Source organism: Dermacentor variabilis, chromosome 2 (assembly GCF_050947875.1).
Source record: "Dermacentor variabilis isolate Ectoservices chromosome 2, ASM5094787v1, whole genome shotgun sequence".
NCBI classification, from domain to species: Eukaryota; Metazoa; Arthropoda; class Arachnida; order Ixodida; family Ixodidae; genus Dermacentor; species Dermacentor variabilis.
The window spans coordinates 39,170,277-39,190,276 of NC_134569.1; the positions used below are offsets into that span (position 1 = coordinate 39,170,277).

At 45.1% G+C, this 20,000-nt stretch overlaps 1 protein-coding gene across 1 annotated transcript in view; it reads left to right on the top strand.

The window, feature by feature from the left end:
* Positions 1–20,000, top strand: part of LOC142571663 (semaphorin-2A-like) — a 48,103-nt gene that overhangs the window by 20,191 nt on the left and 7,912 nt on the right. Inside the window, exons 8-14 of the mRNA XM_075680187.1 lie at positions 1,930–2,088; positions 3,998–4,119; positions 5,986–6,121; positions 8,437–8,500; positions 11,707–12,056; positions 15,188–15,315; positions 16,452–16,597. Of these exons, the coding sequence (XP_075536302.1) occupies positions 1,930–2,088; positions 3,998–4,119; positions 5,986–6,121; positions 8,437–8,500; positions 11,707–12,056; positions 15,188–15,315; positions 16,452–16,597 (1,105 nt within the window). The remainder of the gene's footprint in view (positions 1–1,929; positions 2,089–3,997; positions 4,120–5,985; positions 6,122–8,436; positions 8,501–11,706; positions 12,057–15,187; positions 15,316–16,451; positions 16,598–20,000) is intronic.

Consider the following 20,000-nt stretch of genomic DNA (forward strand, 5'->3'; position numbering starts at 1 on the left):
TATGTCGTAGCCGTCGGCGTCGCCGTGATGCTCCGTGTAATGTCCAAGGACAATAACATTGTCGCTGCGCACTGTATGCTGTATGTGCGAGTGTAAGTGTGCGCAGATGAACCGACGACGTCGGCTTAACCTCGCGCGCGCGAGAGATGCGAGCGGCGACGAAGCGCGCTGTCTACCGTCGCACGCAAGGCACCGGGGGAAACGGGAGGGAGGGGGTGTTCTATTCTGGCTCTGCTGCGTATGGCGCGGCCGCGCGGGCCCTCTATGTTGAAAGCGATCTGCGATGGGGACAAAGTCTAGGCGTCTAGGCGCGCCGATTACCGATAGCTTGGCGTGCGCTGTGCTCTTGCCGCTTAGTTCACGTTGAAGCGAGGGACAGCACCAAGATCAATTCGCTCGATGCTGCTGCCGCCGCGCTTCCTCACTCCAGTGTTTTGACAGCAAGTTTCCACGGTCATCGAGATGTGCCCATGTTTGCTTGTGCGCGCGTGACGCCGTGTTTGTTAATTTAATTAGTAAGCGAATGTTCACAAGTTTCTACAGCTGATAAAACTACTATCCTTACGCCATATAGCTGTCTAGGATATAGCTATCTACTTATTTGCTATCGCAAACGATGCTTCGCCTTTCGGGCGAAACTGCGAGTCTTTATGTTGCACGACACTCTTTGGCAGAAAAGAATTACACTGCTACGAAGTTTGCGCCACGTCCACAAACCTTTACTATTACCAGATAAGACCAACCAGCTTCACAATGCAACAAGTCTGTGCACTTAGCTTGAAAGTCTCACTACAAGATGTTGCCATCGGCTCTGCCGCTTGTGCCTCTGACACCGTGTTACGATATATCAACGGTAGGCCGGTAATAACAATTCGTATACAATCAGGCCAAAATTGCTGAAATGTTCCGTGTCTTTACTACGCATAGGCTTACGCAAAGCGTTGCTGAATCCACAGATGAGTACCGCGACGCCAACTCGCTGTGACCTTGCTCCTGCCTTGAGAATGAAATGCTTATAGTGGGGTAAAGCTCTTGTTAGAGGGAATACTGAATTAGTATTAAAATGTTATCCTACTTCCTCTCTATAAACACTGGTCAATATTACTCACGGGATAGTAATACATCAAAGAAAGCCCAATTGTGGGGCCTTCGTATCCCGTTTGAGTTGTATTTGACTGAATATTAGTTACGCGTTTACTCCAAGTCTGTTCCATGTACTCAAAGTGCTTCGCAAGCAACAGAAACTCACGACGCATGTAGGAAGTGACGGTTACTGTGGTCCGCAAAAGAAAACTTACGTACCTTTGTGAAACAACAAAAAATAAAAGTGCCTTCTCTCTACATAACACAAACTTAACAAAATTTCGCAAGGTAGGTTCCGGTGAAGTTTGAGCCAGAAAGAGGACGGCGGCTAGCCTTTAAGATTAAATGTATTCAAGTGTTTAAAATGTGTACTAGTTTAATTTCATGTGTGCTCTCTTGAATGTCCGCCATTGCCATACTGCTGCCACATCATAAGTGGCACGGCCTAGTCAGGCAAACGTTTGCATTCAGCCGTGTCTCCTAAGACAATCTGAATATTGTCCTAAATAAATTAACGAAGGAAAAAAAATGCATATTCAGCACCTCCCCTATTTTCTTATGTTTTCTTATGTCGCCGTGTGCAGGCGGTTGTGTGGCAGTGCGCAATTTCTACGTTGCATTTTGGACATTCTGTGCTAGGTGCACGTTAAAGAACCCCAGTTGGTCAAAATTTCCGGAGTCCTCCACTACGGCGTGCCTCATAATCAGAAAGTGGTTTTAGCACGTAAAGCCCCATAATTTATATTTTACATCCTGTGCTGCGCCAGCTTTGGTAGTGATTGAATTTCAAGAAAGGCCGCGCGGGTTGCCGATATAACTTCGGTGCGTACATTTTTTCGCTCGAAGACGACGCACCTTCACCGGGCAACTCGAGCGTTGTGGCCATGTGGCGTTTGAGGAATGGCAGGAGCGCCATCTACCGCGCTGCAATCCCGAACATGGACCCAACTAAGCCGGGTTATTCCTTCCTGCTGACCGACCCCGCCGATACTGCGAAATTCAATGGTGAGCAATACCTTTCTGCATAACGTTCTCGTTCAATGCTTTCATACTTCGGCAGCAGGACACGTATTCTCGGAGGTCGATTTCGCGGATATCGCTCTCAGTGCGCGCTGCTTGGCTGGTCGAGCAAAACTGCCCGAATCATCCAACGCGCCGTGTGCTATACGGGATCGCCCGAAGATGCCGTCTTCGTGCACGCTGAGTTGCACAAGATGCCGTCAGCCGGCGGCGATGGTATGTGCTCTCGGCAACCAGAATTTGCTGCAAGACAATGTGTTCGTTTCCGAGTGGTTGGCTGGACTTCAGAGCTCACAATATGCTGCGGGCTTCGAACTCGTAGAACGCATCAAATCACACTGTAATGAACGCGAGGCGCATTTCTGGAAGTTAGCTTTAGCAATGAGAGTTGGAGCCTTTGCGCAAACATTTCGAGTGCGAAGGTTTCAAAGAACTCCGGGGAGCGGCGCTTGTTTTGACAGTGGCGGAGAAGAGATCCACACGATCCCATAACAGCGCCGCGGGCAGGAAGCACCACATTTGGCAGCGAGATAACTGAAGCCCATGTGGGGCTTATATTAGTAGCATATGTGGGGCTTATATATAGCAGTATATTATCCGAGGCATTGGTGCTCTATGCTCAACATAGACACATATGTCGTGCTATGGCAGAGGCACATCGCGCAGATGCAGCGCTCAGCGCAACACATAATACGACACACGAGGAGAAGTCAAATCGGTCGTTCCGCGAGTACGCCGCCGTCCCGCGTAAGCTTCTGTGGCAGTTCTGTGGATTACTCGGACATTGCTAGACACGCTTTTATGTTATCTGATAGAGAGTGTTAAACGCAATCGTTTACTCCGTAGAGCGCTATATAAATGCTAATGTAGGCAACATACATTTCTCTTCAGGCCAAAGCTTGCCTATTCTGTTCGGCATCAGGCCGCATTAATTAATGTGCTCGAGGCTGTACGGGACCGTGCGAAACGCAGGTTCGAAGAGTTGCTGCGTCAGCAAATGTATTTTGGAGGCAACGGCATGCTCACGCAATATTGATGGCGAGCAACGGAGCGGTCGAACTTGCAGTTCAACTTTCAGCGCTTTCAGGCTTTCCGCGCAGTGACTTAAGTGCAGCGCGCAGTGTGTCTTCGTCTTTTGTTAGTTTTGTGGGTGGCACCGCTTTTACATGATGGCAGCAGTAGCACGATAACAGCCATAAAGCTTCTTCAAAAATTACTAGAGGGAATTACGGCGCTAGTGTCTACGGTAGTTTCAATCAGGGCTTTTCGGCCAGCACGGGAGTGATGATTAGTACATGGATTTACTTAGACTTTGCAAACATATCATCTTAAAAACAAAATATCCCATTATAAATCCAACAATATGCAATGATCGTGCACTTATTGCCTGTGCGCTTCGAATATTATGATTTCTTGGAAACTTACAAAGATAAATCTTGATAAATGTGAAAGCAGGAGCAACTCAAGCAAGCACGAATAATAAAATAGTCAGTGTAGTACAATGATTCGTGGACCGCTAAGCAGATGCAGAGTTCCCTCCAGTAATGTTTGCAGAAAACTCTTTGCCAACAGCGATCCCAGGCAAACAATACATTATCACTGGTTGGCGCCAGAAACGCCAGGGAAGATGGTAAGGAGTTTTAGGAATAGCGCATCGCATCGCCTTTGCGTATAGCCAAATCCCCACGCTCTGCTTTCATTTACAGTTTAGGTATTGTGCGCCCAAATTTAGGGGCCGCAAATCGCCGGGCGCACAAAGGAACGCGTGGAGCTTTGGGTGCGCAAGTACGCGTTGGTGTGCTATTGAAAAAAATTTTTTTAAGTAAGAAAAACTGCCTATTGGCGAAGTCAAGCGCGGACACCACTCAACAAGTACTGACCGTCGTTCTCGCAGAGCCCAGCGCCGTGGCCGCCCTGTCTGCGGGTTCTCACGCGTACTTTGTATACCGCGAGTACGCCGTGGAGCGCCAGGCGTGTGGTGTCCGCTTGGCATCCGCTATGGCTCGAGTCTGCAAGGTAAGCCACGTACGAGTACGCTCTTCATAAGGTAATCGGCCATGACGGGCTTTTTAGAGCTTGTATTTCCATCGACAGAGTTTAAGAAGTACGCCATTGATAAAAAAGAATGGCGGCGCGTCCTTCATTTGGAGTTGATCAAGCGGCGAAGTTAGTGCGATTAACACTCTTATGACGTAACTGGTGACGATATGTTTTATACGTTACGATGATTATTATGATGAACAGCGCATACCCAGTGGCCCACGCCCAGTGCTCCAGCGGGCGTGAAAAGAAAACCGTCAGATCCAGACATATACAGATACCAGAAAGTGCGTGAGGCATCCTAAGAATGCTCATCGAATTAGTGTTGCCGCATTGGCCGCACAAAGTGCCTTCGGGAGGTTTTAAAGGGATACTGAAAGAGAAATATACGTTCAGCTGTATTAGTAAAGTACCTTTATACAATACCAAAACTACCACTCTTGCGGTGAGAGGGCGCTATATGCTAGGCAAGGCCTTTAGGTGAGCCAGAAATGACGGAAACATCGAAACAGGGGACGCCGCCCGCGCCAACTCGCCGGGACGTCATGAATTTGGACTGCATCTGCTTGGACCTCGTTAGGTCTTTGTCGATCGGTGAAGATAGAGTTCATTGCATCACATAGGAGCCAAAGACAGAACTTCGGAAGTTTCACGATTCTTTACTAAACTACACAGACACCAAACGCGAGAAAATACATTGACGTCCGTGACATGAGGCTGACTTACCTGCGTGATTTCTGCGAGAAATAAAGAAAACACAATTTCTACTTTGTTTTCTCTTCTGATAAGGAACCTATTGATGCGAAATACATCAAAATAAAGTTTCGAAATAAGACTTCATCAGAAACTGATTTCGATTGCCTTTGGTGTCCCTTTATATGCTCACCAATTCGTGTATACCAGTTATGCTGTTAACAGCGGAATCACTTTGAATTTAGTCTTTTTAGAGACGCAGATTGTGCACATTATACTTCACGTGTAGCTGCCCGAAAAAAAAAATTGCGAATTGCACTTCTCGTCATGCTCACCGGCGATAATCAAGCGCGAGAAAGCTAGTGGTCATCTTATATCAATGCCTGTGCAGGTGACTTTCTGCGCACGCATAATTATAATTTCAAGCTCAGTAGCTGCATCGACACCCTACACTTTAGGCCTACATAGTTACCTGTATACGCTTGCAACCAGCAAGCCTTCTCAGACAACATTGCCAATGTTTGCATTCACTTTTCTCGGCGCTGCTTTGCGAGCACACAGTGGCAAGCAAATTAAGTGAAGTAGCCCAGACAAGGTACTTTGTAAATGCATGGTTGGTTGGCCGCTGTTTTGTACTTGACAGTTTAATGTTTATATTACTGTCACAATGGCCACCAGGTTGGTCAGAGTAGTCGGCAAATGTGCTGTTGGTGGTTTTGTCTCTTGGAACAAACAAATTTCAAGATACATGTTCTGATTATAATTTTTAACAAATTAACTTCTCTGTGACAAGGTTGCTGGAAACTTGTTGTTCGGACAGCGTGGATGTTCTTGCCCGGTGTTGCGGCGTTCTTAGTCAACCACACTAGAGGTACAGCATCGAAATGAAATTACTTTAGATGGAATGACGGAGAAGTAGCGGGAGTATCGTCGACTTTTTTATACGTACATTGCTAAAAGGCTTTAGTAGTACTTGTGCTTCAATCCTACAAGACCATCTCCTCGTGCATGAGCCGTATATTTTTGAGTGTGTTCGGTATCATTTCGCCTATATCGCAAAGAGATGCTTTATTTCTTTAAACCAAATATTGCCGTCTACTTTGTATCCATATTCCTTAACTATATGTACTTTCTCTTTCTTTGGAACAGAACGACCTGGGTGGCGACCCGGCAGTGAAAAGCAGGGCTTCGCGGTGGACGTCATTTATGAAGGTTCGCCTTCTTTGTACCGATTACGCCCAAAAGGCCCAAACTGCCAAAGCAAATTTCACATTCGACGAAATACGTGAGTACAGTGGAATTAGGACCATATTAAAGTCGAAATCTTACGCATTTTATATTCTATAACAATAGGTGCATATTTAAATTAACAAAGCAGTTTGCGTACAAAGCAGGCCACACGCGGGACCGGCACGTAAGAACATGCGTCAGCCTATCGTGGTCACGCACGCATGATTTCTGAAGGTGGCCTCACAGTGACCGACAGTTCTTTACAGGTAGTTCTTTACAGGCAGTTCTTTACAGGCCTTTACTGGCGGCCAATGAGAACTTATGAACTAAAAGCTCTGAATTTCGACCCAGAAGCTTCGTACTTTAGACACTTAATGAAAATGTGAATGTCAAAAAGAGAAGCTTTACCTACGTTGCGATTTCTAGAAAAAAGCTGTTCGTGTACGACGTGAATTATTTTTTCTATAGACGGATCAGCGGATATAGTGTGGGAGAATACTAATTGCATTCATAAAGTTTGGAGTACAGGTTTCGGCAAAATGTCAAATCGAAAGAAAAGTAATGTTTGAATCCATCAGCTGGATATTCTAGCTAGGGCGCATGGTTTGGCAGCTCGATTTGTTACACCAATAGCTTCCGCTTTTTCTCAATTTAATTACCCCCTCTTGCTATTTGTGTTCTTTTCAATGACTACCGGCTGAAAAGGAAAGATCTGAAATTTTCAAATCCTTACTGCAAAAATGAATGTTTGCTCCGACCACCTGGGGATATATACATTCACCGTCGAAGACGCAGCTCTGTCAAGTAAGAGTGCTGCTCGACGTCTAATTAAGTGGCAGATTTAATTGAAAACGTCGCTCCTGGTGAGTTGAGCAAAGTAGTTGAAGTCGCTGCTCTGGCAAGAAGTTCTGGGACTCTGAGGTGTTTTCGCGGGGCGCAGTTAAATAGCAGACCGAGGCGAGAATGGTCAGCTCAGGTATTTGACCAGTCTGGTGTGCTTTCTTCCGCATTCACTTGTCAGAGTTTGTTTGAGCGTTTATTACTTCCTTGTTTAAGCTCACACCCACCGTGGAAGACTTGAATGGCATCATTACAGCTGTGACGATGAGGCCAAAATGTGTGTGAAGATGGGAATATGCTGATGAATGTGGCTGGTATATATGTATTCAAGAAGGGTGCTTCGGGGCGCACGCCAATGTTTTCAGGTTGTCTTCATTGCGTTTTTCGTGCACGTTGGTGCGGGTATTTGACTTGTCTTGCAAAGCTATGGGCACCTTTCAGCATTCTCAGCTTGTTGAGCTACAATCAACGATGTTTATCTGCAGTAAAAAAAAAAATTGTTTCGTTGGTAGGAACTGTTTGCCAACTGGACGGCAGCCTTATTTGCAAACATGTTCGTTATTATCGTGCTTGTCTGATGAGGCACTTGCCGCTCGAAGGCTTTCGCATATATATATATATATATATATGCGAAACTAGTGACGAGGTCTGATTCACAACTCGATTCATATGCTTGAGGGGTTTGTACATGAACATACGGCCGATAATCGTTGGAGGCTGGTATAACATAGCGTCAACCAATCAAAAAGAGTTCTTACTCGATGAAATTTTTGTTGATACATAGCTTGGGGCTGGTATTCGCAAAGAAGTTTGTACGACAATGTCGCAAACATGCGATGTAACTTGTCTGACAATGAAGATTGAGAAAGCATAGGAGAATGAACTTGCCCTATGCTATGCCTGGCTTCATTGCCTATTGGTGTGATTGGGGCTATTAAAATATCCCCTTACTCCCCTTATTCCCTTATTCCCTTATTCCCTTATTCTGCGCTGCTTGTAGCAGGAGAAAGGTGATTTCTACGAAGCGGCGTCCGATAACTTCGAATAGCGAGCACACTGAGATGACTAATAGTGATGCGTAAATTAGTTATCTTGTTATTCGATATTTGTGAATTACGACCTTGGGTTTCTACGTAGGCGACTTCTGTGTACGCTTTGCATCACTGGCACCAAACATATTAGTATCCAGGGGCCATTTTATTTAAAATTACGGTCTTCCTCCGATCTCATTCATTTTTCATCACCAGAGAGTGGCCGAATTCAAGGCTATCGGGGGCGTATCTTCGTACGAGCAAATAACAAACGATGAAGAAGAATAGAAAATGTAAGGTAACGCCACAAAATACGGCCTCGGATATTTTTCTTCGCTTGTGCGAAGAGCGACATTTGTGAAAACATCGAAGCAAGGACGTTCTTTTCAGCATAGCCGTTTCATTGTTGGTGTGTGTTCTGTCCCTCAAACGTACCTGTTTTCAAAATTTGGTTAAACGCCTCTATTCGCGTGCTTTCTTTGATGCATTGAACTTGCAGGCGCTTCCTACTGGTTGCCCGACCTGGAGAGCGGTGTCCTTTTAGGCGCTTTCGTCACCTTCAAGTAAGCGAACTTCTGCGGCGTTCATTCATTGATCGCAGTTTGAAAAGGTATGCTTAACCTTACTGATTGAGTCATTGCGTATAAGCAGGAAAAATGACGTTTGAAGGGAGTGATTAGTCGGAGTATTTCGCAACGCGAAAGAAGCAAACCGGCAGTACATTATGTCTAAAACTATTGTGCATTTCACCGTGAACATTCGCTTCATCAAGGGCGAAATGTTTTCAGCAACGGGCAGTTTTCAGTAATATACTTTATTTTATTTTTTTTTCCAAAGTTAGAAGGCTTGAAAGCATTACATGACGGGTGGCTATTACAATGCAGTAAATATGATACCTCAATTGGTATCCTAATTAGTGATGGCGTCCTTGACGAGAAGGTGGTCGGTCATCACGGTAATTTGGACGGGAAGATCATTTCCAGTCTTTGGCAGCACGCAAAAAACAAAGACTGCTAAAAAGTGTTTGTATGAATTCGTTCAGTGTTAATGGCATTAGGGTGGTTGTGGCGCGGAGCACGATGTATTGGGCGGTTGTTTTCGCTGGTGGTTCATGAAAAAAATTCGTTGTACGAACAGAGGCATGTAATCCTGCAGCATGAGTCAAGCATTTTAAGTTCAAGTTGTGTTTTTAGGGTGGAGATGCTAGCACGATAGGAATAATTGCCGAGAACGAATCTAGCGGCGCCGTTCTGAATCGATTCAACGGTGTTATAGTTAGGTTTGTTTGGTGGGGGTCCAATAAAGAACTAGCATATTTCAATTTCCAATTTGCTTAATGCGAAAGTTTTGTAAGCGAGGGGTTTGACTGGAGGTGGTGCAAGTTTGAGGTTACGGCGTCGGTACCTTAGTACTTGATTAGCGGATTTCGTAATTTCGCTGATGTGACGAGTCCATGGTAGATCAGGGGAATGGTGAAGCCGAAGATATTTAATTATGTCAACAGGTATTTGTACACTGAAAGCAACAAGCGTAAGAAGCTTTAATACCTGCCCTCCCCTTCCAAATGCCATGTGAAATGAGAAATAATTGTGCAATAGCGGATCGCTGAAGTTGTTTGAAAAGGTTTTTTAATGTTTAAAAAAGTTCATTTTACTGACTGCTGTCAGTAAATGTTATTTCTGCGCTTAAAAGTATCAGAAAAAAATTGCGGAAACTGGCAAACTAAGAAAATTAAATGTAAAACTCATCAAATACTGCAATAAGTACATATCGCAATTCTGTAAGCTTATCTAAAGGAACACCGAAACTGGAGAAAGTTGACAACAATATTTTACAGCTTTTGCGAAATCATTAGACAGTTGAGCACAATTTCATTGCAAACATGTTATTATAAATTGTTCATAAGGTTCAAAGCCGTGTAAAGTGTCATATTGTCAGCATAAGATTGGACGTCCTGACTTAAGATGTGTACCCGATTGTGAAGCCTAAATTTCCCTCTTTTCTTTTTGAATTTACGAAAATACAAGTGGATGCATTCCTCAAATGTGTAATTTTCGGCTTTAGTTACTGAAGATTCTAAAGTGTAAAATAAATTGTCCCCAAAGAGTTAGTGTATTACGACTTTCTCTGCCTAATTCCACCCTCACCATCAAAATTGGTTCAGTGAATGCCGAACAGCTTGGTTACTCAGTTCCCATGCAGTTAGGAGCTTTCGACGTTAAAGCACGATCTTCAATGCCCATAGTCACAAAAATTCTCATGCATAAGACAGAAGTAGTCCTCGGATGGCATTAGCGCCGGTAATGCGTTTCATCGCGCCGATTGCTTTCGCCGATGGTGGGAGCCCGAACGCTGGGCAATTAGGAAACGCTCTTGTGCAAATATTATGCGGTTTCCAACGCACTCTGGGAATCGGTGAACGGAAAGTTCCTAGAAAGCTTGCAGCAGACACCCAGTACGCCGACAACGACGCGAAACCCGGAGGCGGGCGACACCTGAGAGACAGAAATGCCAATAACGTCCCACCCAATAAGCCCCCACCTTTGATTACGTTGCCTCCTCGATCGGCCCAGTTTACCTGGTGGGACCGCCAGACGAGTCGGCACACCAAACATCAGGGATCAAGGAAAAGCAGCTTGGATTTGGGTCAGACCAGGGCTTGTGTTTTGTAAGGACTGTATTCTATGCATTTTTTTTTGTGATCTGTGACGTTGTGAGTGGCCCATTCCGGGTGACAGCGCGGTCACGGCTTCGTGTTAGCCAGGCAGTAAGCGCAAAATAATGGTCAGATTACAGAGCACGAGTGCTGATACTTCTGTCCTCGTTGCTCGCATGACCATTAATCATGAATCAGCACTAACTTGCTCAGTATGCAAGGGCTGAATTCACAAAGCTTCTCACCCCTATTATCAAAACGTTCTTACGGTAGTTAACTTGGTCAGAACAAAAACGAGCGAATAGGGCCAGCGAACACATTTTTAGCGAAGGCGGCCGAACAATCAGAAAAGAAATTTACGAACAATAACTTTGAGAATTCGACCCTTGTAAGCACGCGTTGCGAGTGGTCGGCCGCCTTCGACAATACTATGTGCAACATCAGGATTGGCTAGAATTATAGCTTACGAAAGATTCTAGCGTATAAGAGGTTTCGTGAGAGGTGCTTGCCAGTGCCGCCTTAGGCGGCGGCATCGCGACTGGCTGGTACCTGCTTTTACAAAAAAAAAGAACATTTCTCCATGTTTTTATTTTATAATGCGGACGCAGGGGCCCAATTTACGAAGCTCTGTCTTCGTTTGTGAATACGAGCCCTGCGCCCGTATTTACAAAATACATTTACGCTCGAATTGTTCGTAGCAGCTTCCGCTCAATCGCGATGCTGGACATGCTGTTAGCGAAGGCAGCAGGCCAATGCTGAAGAAACGAAAAACTTTATGAATGCAGGCATTCACGAAAACACTCATGTATAGCTTTGTTCGTAAGAAGGGATCCCAGGCAACACTAATGCCGTCCATGTCATTAGGGAAGGTGACCAACCAATGGCAAAAGAAAACTTACAAACGAAAAAAAAAACAAAGCGAATTTGGCCTTCAGGCTCATATTCCTAAAAAAAGCGACGCTAGAATTGTTCGTAAGAAAAAATTCAGCCGTTCCTGATTTTGCATATATTAGTGAAGGCGGCCGGCCTATGACAAATAACAATTACGAACAAAAACCTTTTGGCCCGAGTTCTTTTAATAAGGCGCTAAGTTTACCGTCGACCCCTCTGCAGTCACGGCTATCCGGACTCCGCTGTGTGTGCCTTCCGGCTGGAAGACATCGAGCGGGCCTTCAACGGCACAAGCTTCTACGAGCTCAGCTTATCCAGGAACTCGCTGAGCAAAATAGTGAAGCCCGACAGTGCGGCGTACCCGGGCATCGGGTCCGCCTGCGTGCCGGACTCTCGCACGCTGCCGCCGACGGGACCCGACTACCTGGCGACGCACCCGCTGCTCGCCGTGCCGCCCAAGCAGCGCCACGGACGGCCTTTCTTCGCCCTCTCGGGCGCCACCTTCAGTGGCGTGGCCGCAATGGTGCTGAAGGAGGCCTGGGGCTCCTGGCTGGTCTGCTATGTGGCCACGGGTCAGTGCACAAACGTCGCAGTTGGGCTTCTTGTGCTCAGCTTCGAGCCCTATTTTACGCATGTTGTCCAGGAGGGACGCCGAAGTTGATGGTTCCCAGTTCATTCGGACATCATGGGTACCTTTCAGATGCGCAGAAACCTCGACAAACTGCCTCTTAAACAGCTCAAGGCCATAGCCGCAGAGCCAATGAATGAATGAATTATTGACAGAGAATTTTGGCAGTGAGGCTCGCGAATCCGTCCGCTATACGGGATCGTGAGTCAGACGGTAATGTGATTTAGACGGGGGCATGACAACATCATGTAAGCCGTTATACTGCTCCCTCTCTGCCGGGGGAACTATATATCAAATCAAATCAAATTTATTTCAACATACAACTGATGCTAAGGACCATGGACAAAAAGCTAGCAAGGCTTGACGTGGTCCATGGCCCCGTTTTACAGGCAGCACAAATACAACGAAGGACGACCACAGTTAAATACAAGAGTAATTGGAAAAATACGATTACCCGCCGTGGTTGCTCAGTGGCTATGGTGTAGGGCTGGTGAGCACGATGTCGCGGGATCGAATCCCGGCCATGGCGGCCGCATTTCGATAGCAGCGAAATGCGAAAACGCCCGTGTACATAGATTTAGGTGCACGTTAAAAAGCCTCAGGCGGTCGAAATTTCCGGAGTCCTCCACTACGGCGTGCCTCATAATCAGAAAGTGGATTTGGCACATTAAACCCCATAATTTATATATATAAAATAGGATTTCCACACTAATAACTGCGAGACATTATTCATGATAACTATGAGGAAGTATTAGAAAAAAAAGTCAAGCATACATGATGAGCAATACTCAAAAGTACAGCTAATCATGAATACATCACAAAATACACAAGAAAAAATGCAGCACTATATACATTTCTATATAAAACACAATATATGAAAATATTTCGTACAGTAACATATGCAGAAGGATTTGATGCGCACAATACAAAAAATCATTATACAGGAATTGAACCTTTTCAAAGAACATTCAAGCGTCTATATACATATTTGCATCTAGATATATGTTTATCCTAGCACAGAAATAAGCGTTAGTTTATGTTTGCCTTGTTTACATGGTAGGGTAGTCGAAAGCGTAGCATTTGGTAAGTAGAATTTGTTCTAGGCCTCGGTAGTTCCCATATTTCAGAACTCCTTGCACTGACCGCCTTATGTTTTGCTATTAAGTTGGAAATACGTTTTAGGGTGTCGTTGTTTCTTTTAGTGCTGGTCATATAATTTCGTAGTTACATATTTTCGTAAATGTAAATGTAGTGCGACGTGCTTCGTGATAAGCCAAGGAAAGCCCGTTTTCGTTCTTCCCGAGTTGTAAAACTGATGTTTGGATTAATACATACATAAAAAATACGTAAGGCTAATTACTTAGATAATATAGCCTGTATTCCTACGGCAACTTTTACACATCCATTAACTTTTTGGAAAGTACTGAAAGGCAGAAAAATAACCGTGCATTAGAACACAACAATGACACTACGGAGCACGAGGATAAATTATTTAAGCTTTGAATTACTCTAGGCTTTTTAATCTTTTTTTTGTTGGAATAGAGTTCCGAAAATTCATGGAACATATGATGCCATTAAGCTTTTGAAGTTACCCGAAGCGGTGGGTGTTACAAGAGAAATCGCGATGTTCAAGTAGCTCATTAAAGATACACAGCTTTTAATAGTTATTTAATTGTTGCAGTAGTGAAGTCATGCCTACATATAAGAAATCCTAGAACTGGTACCGATTTCGGGGTATTCGTTTCGGATTTCGGGAACTCAAAACGCGCTACGGAAGACATTCAAGTTCCGGTTACTAATTTACCCCAAATCTTCTTCAACCCTACATAATGTATTTTTGTGCAGCGCTCACAAATACACCATGAACGCACACGAACGCGCACAATTTTTTATCCTAATGCTGCTTCAAGGCGTTTGGGTCGATCTTAAATGTAACGGCTATGTATTATTTCGTGGATTTCGAGGACGGCCTTCTGGAAAGTGAGGAAGGTCCTATGATTTGTTTTAGGCAGACGTGGCTTCATTACTCTTTGGCTTCAATTACGTGATTGCAACACGTGTTTTAAAGTAAAAAGAATAGAAAATAATTAGTGAGTGTTTTCTTATTTAGCTGCCTGGAGGACATTCCGAATTGCTCTGCAAGTAGTGTCCGCCTCTGCAGGTAAGCTACCTGAAAAGGTAAAGAAGAGACGTCTGTTACAGTCTAATAAAAAAATATGCGCAGACTGAAAACAAAAGAGCCACAGAAACAGAACGTATACTATAGCATAATAAAAGGTAGCCGTAGGCACCTTATTTCATATGCCACGCTCTCCTGGCAGCAAAATTCTCGTCGTTGAATAGGCACAATATAAGGCCAGAAAAGTAAGGGACATCTAAGTGAAAAGAATCTGAGAAACATAGCATGTCTTTCAGGCTGTTTGTTGGTATATACAGCGAGACAATGCTCCCCAATACGACCAACATTTCGTAACCATTGCTCGGGAGATAACCGTTTCAGTTTCTATATGCATGGTGCCTGCGACCTGTAGGGCTCGCAAAAACTTTCATTACGAACAGAGATGTTTGATTAGCTTGAAGATTTTTAGGGCTATAGATTTCAGCACATTCGTCAATCTACAAACGGCAGGTCATTAGGCAAGTCTCGCAAAGGTAAACGAGCATGAGAGTTACCTGAACACAAGGTTGACGGTTGCTATTGAGACTCGTATGATCTATTAAGCTCGCAAAATTTTTCATATGCGCCGTGTGTGCAGGGCGGCACGCTGGTTAGTCCACAGAGCTCGCTTATAGTGTAGCGAGATCAACAACCTCTCAGCGCGCGTCATAGAACTAGTTTGTAATAAGTGCCTCGGCAGGCATCACCGCGGCAGGCATCACAACACGTGGACGTACGATCATGCTGATTCCATCCACCGTGACAAATTACTGTGCCTTTGCGCAAGCACAATCCTTATCATAGCAACAGGTTCAGCAGGTTAATTGCGTGCGTGGCAAGTGCGTAGAAGATGTTCGTATTGAGTGAGTTACTGGTTGATTGCAAAGCAGAACCATTAACTGCACTCCCAACTGCAGAGACCGGCTTGGTGATGAAGATAGCCGAGGAAATCATCGCCGGCGGCCAGGCTCCCACTCCAGCCACGTTGGTGGACGCGTTCAACACAACAACAGAACCGATACGTAAAATGCTCGTCTCGACAAAGGTACGTGCTGACGCTCATATCATCTTGTGCCGTGAAGCATATGTTGACAAACGACCAGTTATCACACTCGGTAAAGTAGCCCCGATGGAAACTCCCACAGAAATAATGAAAGACTGGCAGATGGTTAGTGCAGTTGCACGTCGGTGGTGTCCAAGTCCTTTCACACATCGCTGTTTCCTGTTGGGGGACGCACCGAAGGAACACGTATACTTCTGGTGGAAGTCGGTCGTGAAAGCGACCGTGGCTACATTTATAGAGAGCGCGGATGCGAAGGTTTGCGCAGAGGCAATGGCTGTGGCCCGCCTATGGGTGATGTAGAATGTCTAGTCGCAATGCGCGTTCGCATGGCTGTTGCAATTATTATAATCTAGCGACATTTAGATTAATTGAACACAGGAATGCTGTATGTTACAATAATGTACTATATGGTTGAAATATATTGATAGGTTGACCAAGTATTATACATTTATACTTTCTCGAGGTGAAAGATTGCTTGCCGATCTTCCGTGTCTGAGCAGACAAAGATCAGGAATAGGGTACGCAAAAACCAATCATTGTGACAACGGATGCTTCGCCGACGCTTGCCCGTGCTATAGCATGCCAATCTTTTGCGTCTTGTCACTTATGTATAAGAGCCATCAAATGAGGCATCTCTATTTGAAGGAAAACTTACTTGAAGTTTCGTGTTACCAATTCACGGTCTGCAGCAGCGACTGTGCGGGTAATTCAGAGCCATTCTTTGCCTCAAGTAATCGAAATCGAAATCGAAAGCGAACGAAATTGAAACACTTTGCAGTATCTCTCACAAGAAAAAAAAAAAGAAGAGAATGGTTGGTGACTAAGTAGTCAGTTTTGAACACACGGGAAGGTGTGCAACTGCTGTTCATTTTCACAACTATAGAGTGCTGCAAGGATATTGTTTCAACGGAATAATCAGTTCCGCTTTGCTCATTATGCTCTTTGTACACCTGATCGTGGCGACCATGAAGTGCACGGGTAATCTTCAACTGTTTTGATAGCGCAGGTGATCTTTCTCTGGATCTTAATGATATATGTCCAGGATCGAACACCGTGTGCTTGAGCAACGAGCCGTGATACTGCTGCATTCAGGAGCTTTGCGCTTTGAACATTCGCAGCACCGGAATCTGTACGTGTTCTCAGACGCTGATGTTCGCCAGTACCGTCTAGACGCCTGCAAGGAACGCCATTTGCACTGCCCAGCCTGCGTGCGGGACCCATTCTGTGGTTGGGATGGCAAACACTGTCTCCCCCATGTTGGCGGGTGCGTATAATTTTAATTGGAGTCGACGGTCTGGTGAAAATTCTTCTATTCTATTTCCGCGCATTGTGAAGAGAAAGGGGTTTCTGCGTCATCATGCGAACCTTTGAGTGGCCTGTTTCTTCATATTTATCTTGAAACAGATGCCGCTAGCAGCGCGTGCGCAGACAACGGTAAACGCTCAATCGAAGATGACGTATATAGTGCACCGCCCATGTATAGACGCGCTGCCCGTGACACTTGCCTATGCTAAATAATCATCAAATAAATAATCTCGAGATAGTGAAGAATACAGGAAAGTTGAAAAGACCTTAAAACGAACTGAGCTTTAGGTTTTTAATACGATAGCACTTATGCGAAAACTATCGAAAAAAACAACTAAAATTCATTTTGCCTTAAGGCCTTTTAATCTTTTGTGTATTATTAACTATTTCCTGATTTTTTGTTGCGATAACATTTTTACAAACATTACCCGCCGCGGTGGCTTCGCAGCTGTGTCGTGTTGCTACGCACGAGGTCGTGGGATCAAATGCCGGCATCAACGGCCTGCGGGCGAAATGCAATAACGCCTGTGTCCCGTGCATTGGAGGCTCGTTTAATTCTCCCTGGCAGTCAAAATTAAACCGATGTCCTCCACTACGGCATTCATCATAATCAAATCGTCGTTTTGGCACGTAAGAACATAGAATTCCTTCTTTACACGAGCACCGCTTGAGGCGCGTTCGCGTTTTCGGCGCCGCCGCCGTGCTCTCCAGAGTGTGGCGGCACAGGCACGGCCCGGCCCGCCGAGCCCACGCTGCGTGTACAAGGTCACGTGGTCTGCTTAGGGTGCAAGGGCGAGCAGAGAATGCTGTTCAGGCCAGAAGGATTCGTGCTGTCTGCCCGTGCACCGAGTGTTGGTGGTCATTTCAGCTGCTCAGTTTTGGAGGCGTGACACAGTTAAGTGGTGCAGGCAGCGGCAACCAAATAGGTTATGAAAACATATTCCCAGAAAGGCAATGCTATCCCTAAATTGGAGTTTTGGACCACCACCATCTTAGGTGGGGCACAACCAAACAGTATCTTATAGAACACTCCCAAATAGTTTAATATGGCTAATCTTACCGTATAGATACTTGCCGGCGTGTATCTTTGCGATATTTGCTTTAGGATGAAGTCTGAATGTTCCTGATAAATATTATTGGAGTTTACATCATCAATATCCAGCTAAAGCTAATACTTTCGTTGGAAAAGGTCAGCTTTTATAGTTGAATTAGCGTAGCACTTACATTACAGGGCATATTAGAACACCACCCGACCAGGCTTTATTTCAGAGGTGAAGGAGGGCCAAGCGCTGGCTTTACGTCTTCTGGTAAGGGGATGTCCGAGCTGCACTGCAGCAATTTTTTATAAACCTCCTTGACGGGAACTTGGAACGTTCGCTTTGGGTCAAGCGCGTACGCCCCTGGCTTCCGGCGCTCATCACGCCAGCGTTGTGACCCCCAGTTTTTGAGCTCATCGATTGGCTTTGTCCATGCGTATCTTTGTGCCCGTGATACCAGGCTTGTTAGGTAGTAATTGTTTACTGGAATTATTGCTACCTGCGAAACTACGAGCCTAAGTGCGTGTAATTGTTTACTTTGGTATCGCTGCTGATGCTTCGCCCTTCGGGCAGAATCGCGACATTTTCTCTTCTATAATCCTCCCACTGTTTTTAAGCTCTCGTCTGTGTTGCACAACTCCACATGACTAGCTTAGTTGAGTGCGTTCGCGTTTACCTTGTCATGTGCAACACACATACAACGTTCGTGATCATTGTGCCGTATAACCGATCATGGGCAGGAAGAGATGGATTTCGTTGCGAGGTCACTACATGCCGGTTGTCAAGCAAGTTAGCGAGTTTCGCAAAAGAAATAAAACCGAAACTAAAGGTGAACTCTTGACGTGTATCAATATTTTAACCATCCATTTTTTTGTATCCTCGGGTCTAGTTCGTGGTACGTACCAGTCATGAGTGTAGTAACACAATTTCTCCCCTGAGGCCTTGGCCATACGTTCTTCGGCCTGATCGGTAGTAGTTTATGGTATCGATTTTTTGGCGCATTTGGTTCAATCTCAGAGACAGTTATTACATCGGACTGGCAAGGCCAGTCCGATGTCTTTCTGAAGTAAATTTTTCTCTGACGGACGTCCTTTGATTCACTTTGCCTGCTTTCTTTAAATGCAATTCCATTTATGGAAATGCATTTCCGTGGACGTTACAGGAACCTGCAGACGGGCAAATTTCATTTCTACCGCTCTTTTTTGGGCAGGAACGGGAACACCGGTTTTCCCTTTGGCGACAGCTACTTTCTGTCGCACAGCGCTAAAGTCATCCTTTTGCAGCGCCAATCCCGATCCATTTGTAAAACTTCCCTGAACGTAGAGCGCGCCGCTTTACAGTGACACACCATTCGCTCCCTATAGTGTCGCTCAGTATTCGATATTGGAATACTCGCACAAGAAGTTTACTTCATGTTCGTTCTACTCCGTCGTTCAGACTGGCCATTTTATTACTATATCAGGCCACTTTCAGTGAGAACAGATGAGCACACAGCTGCTTCACCACCTGTAGCAAGTAAAAGTAAAATAAATAAATAAATAAATAAATAAATAAATAAATAAATAAATAAATAAATAAATGCACTCAGGAACTCCCACGGGAGCTATCTTAAACATATGTCAGCATTTGCTACTAATCGCCTGTTTTTCGTCGTCGTACGCTGCTGTGTTCGCTATAATCACGAGAAACACACGCGGAAGTCGTGTGGAGAAACGCGGTTGCAACGCCGTGATGTTAGACCGAAGCATCGCTGTCGGGCAGCACGAATTTCTTTCTTCTGTTGTTGCTTTAGCTATTGGTCGCCATCATCATCATCATCATCATCGTCGTCGTCGTCGTCGTCGTCGTCCATTAATCCTTGTTGCTGTTGTTCCCCGCTCGTCCCAGGTGCGCCTTCCTCAGTTTCTGTCGCAACGTGTACTGCCGCTGGCACTCGGCATGTTTGCTACGGTTGCGAAGTCACGCCACCTGCGCCGCCGCGTTGCTACGGTTGGGAAACATGTTAGAAGTGTGGTTTTGCGCCGCTTTGCGGGAACGTATGGGCAGTGCATTGACTAAGGTACCTGACTTTGAATGAATAAGTCGCAGGTTTGAAACTCATTGTCGCTAGTTTACTCGTGTAACCACGTGATTTATTTGTTTCGTTGATTTATTTTTATGAATACATCGTTTTCTTTAGGCAGTGAAGGCGTCACGCATAGGTGGCTGTTTTCCTCAGTGAGTAGACATAGAAATGCTTACGCATCAAAAAAAAAGAAAAATCGTGGTTTAAAGCGAATGGCTGTCTTTGGCTCTGGCCGGTTTTCGTGGTTGGCGGTAAGACTC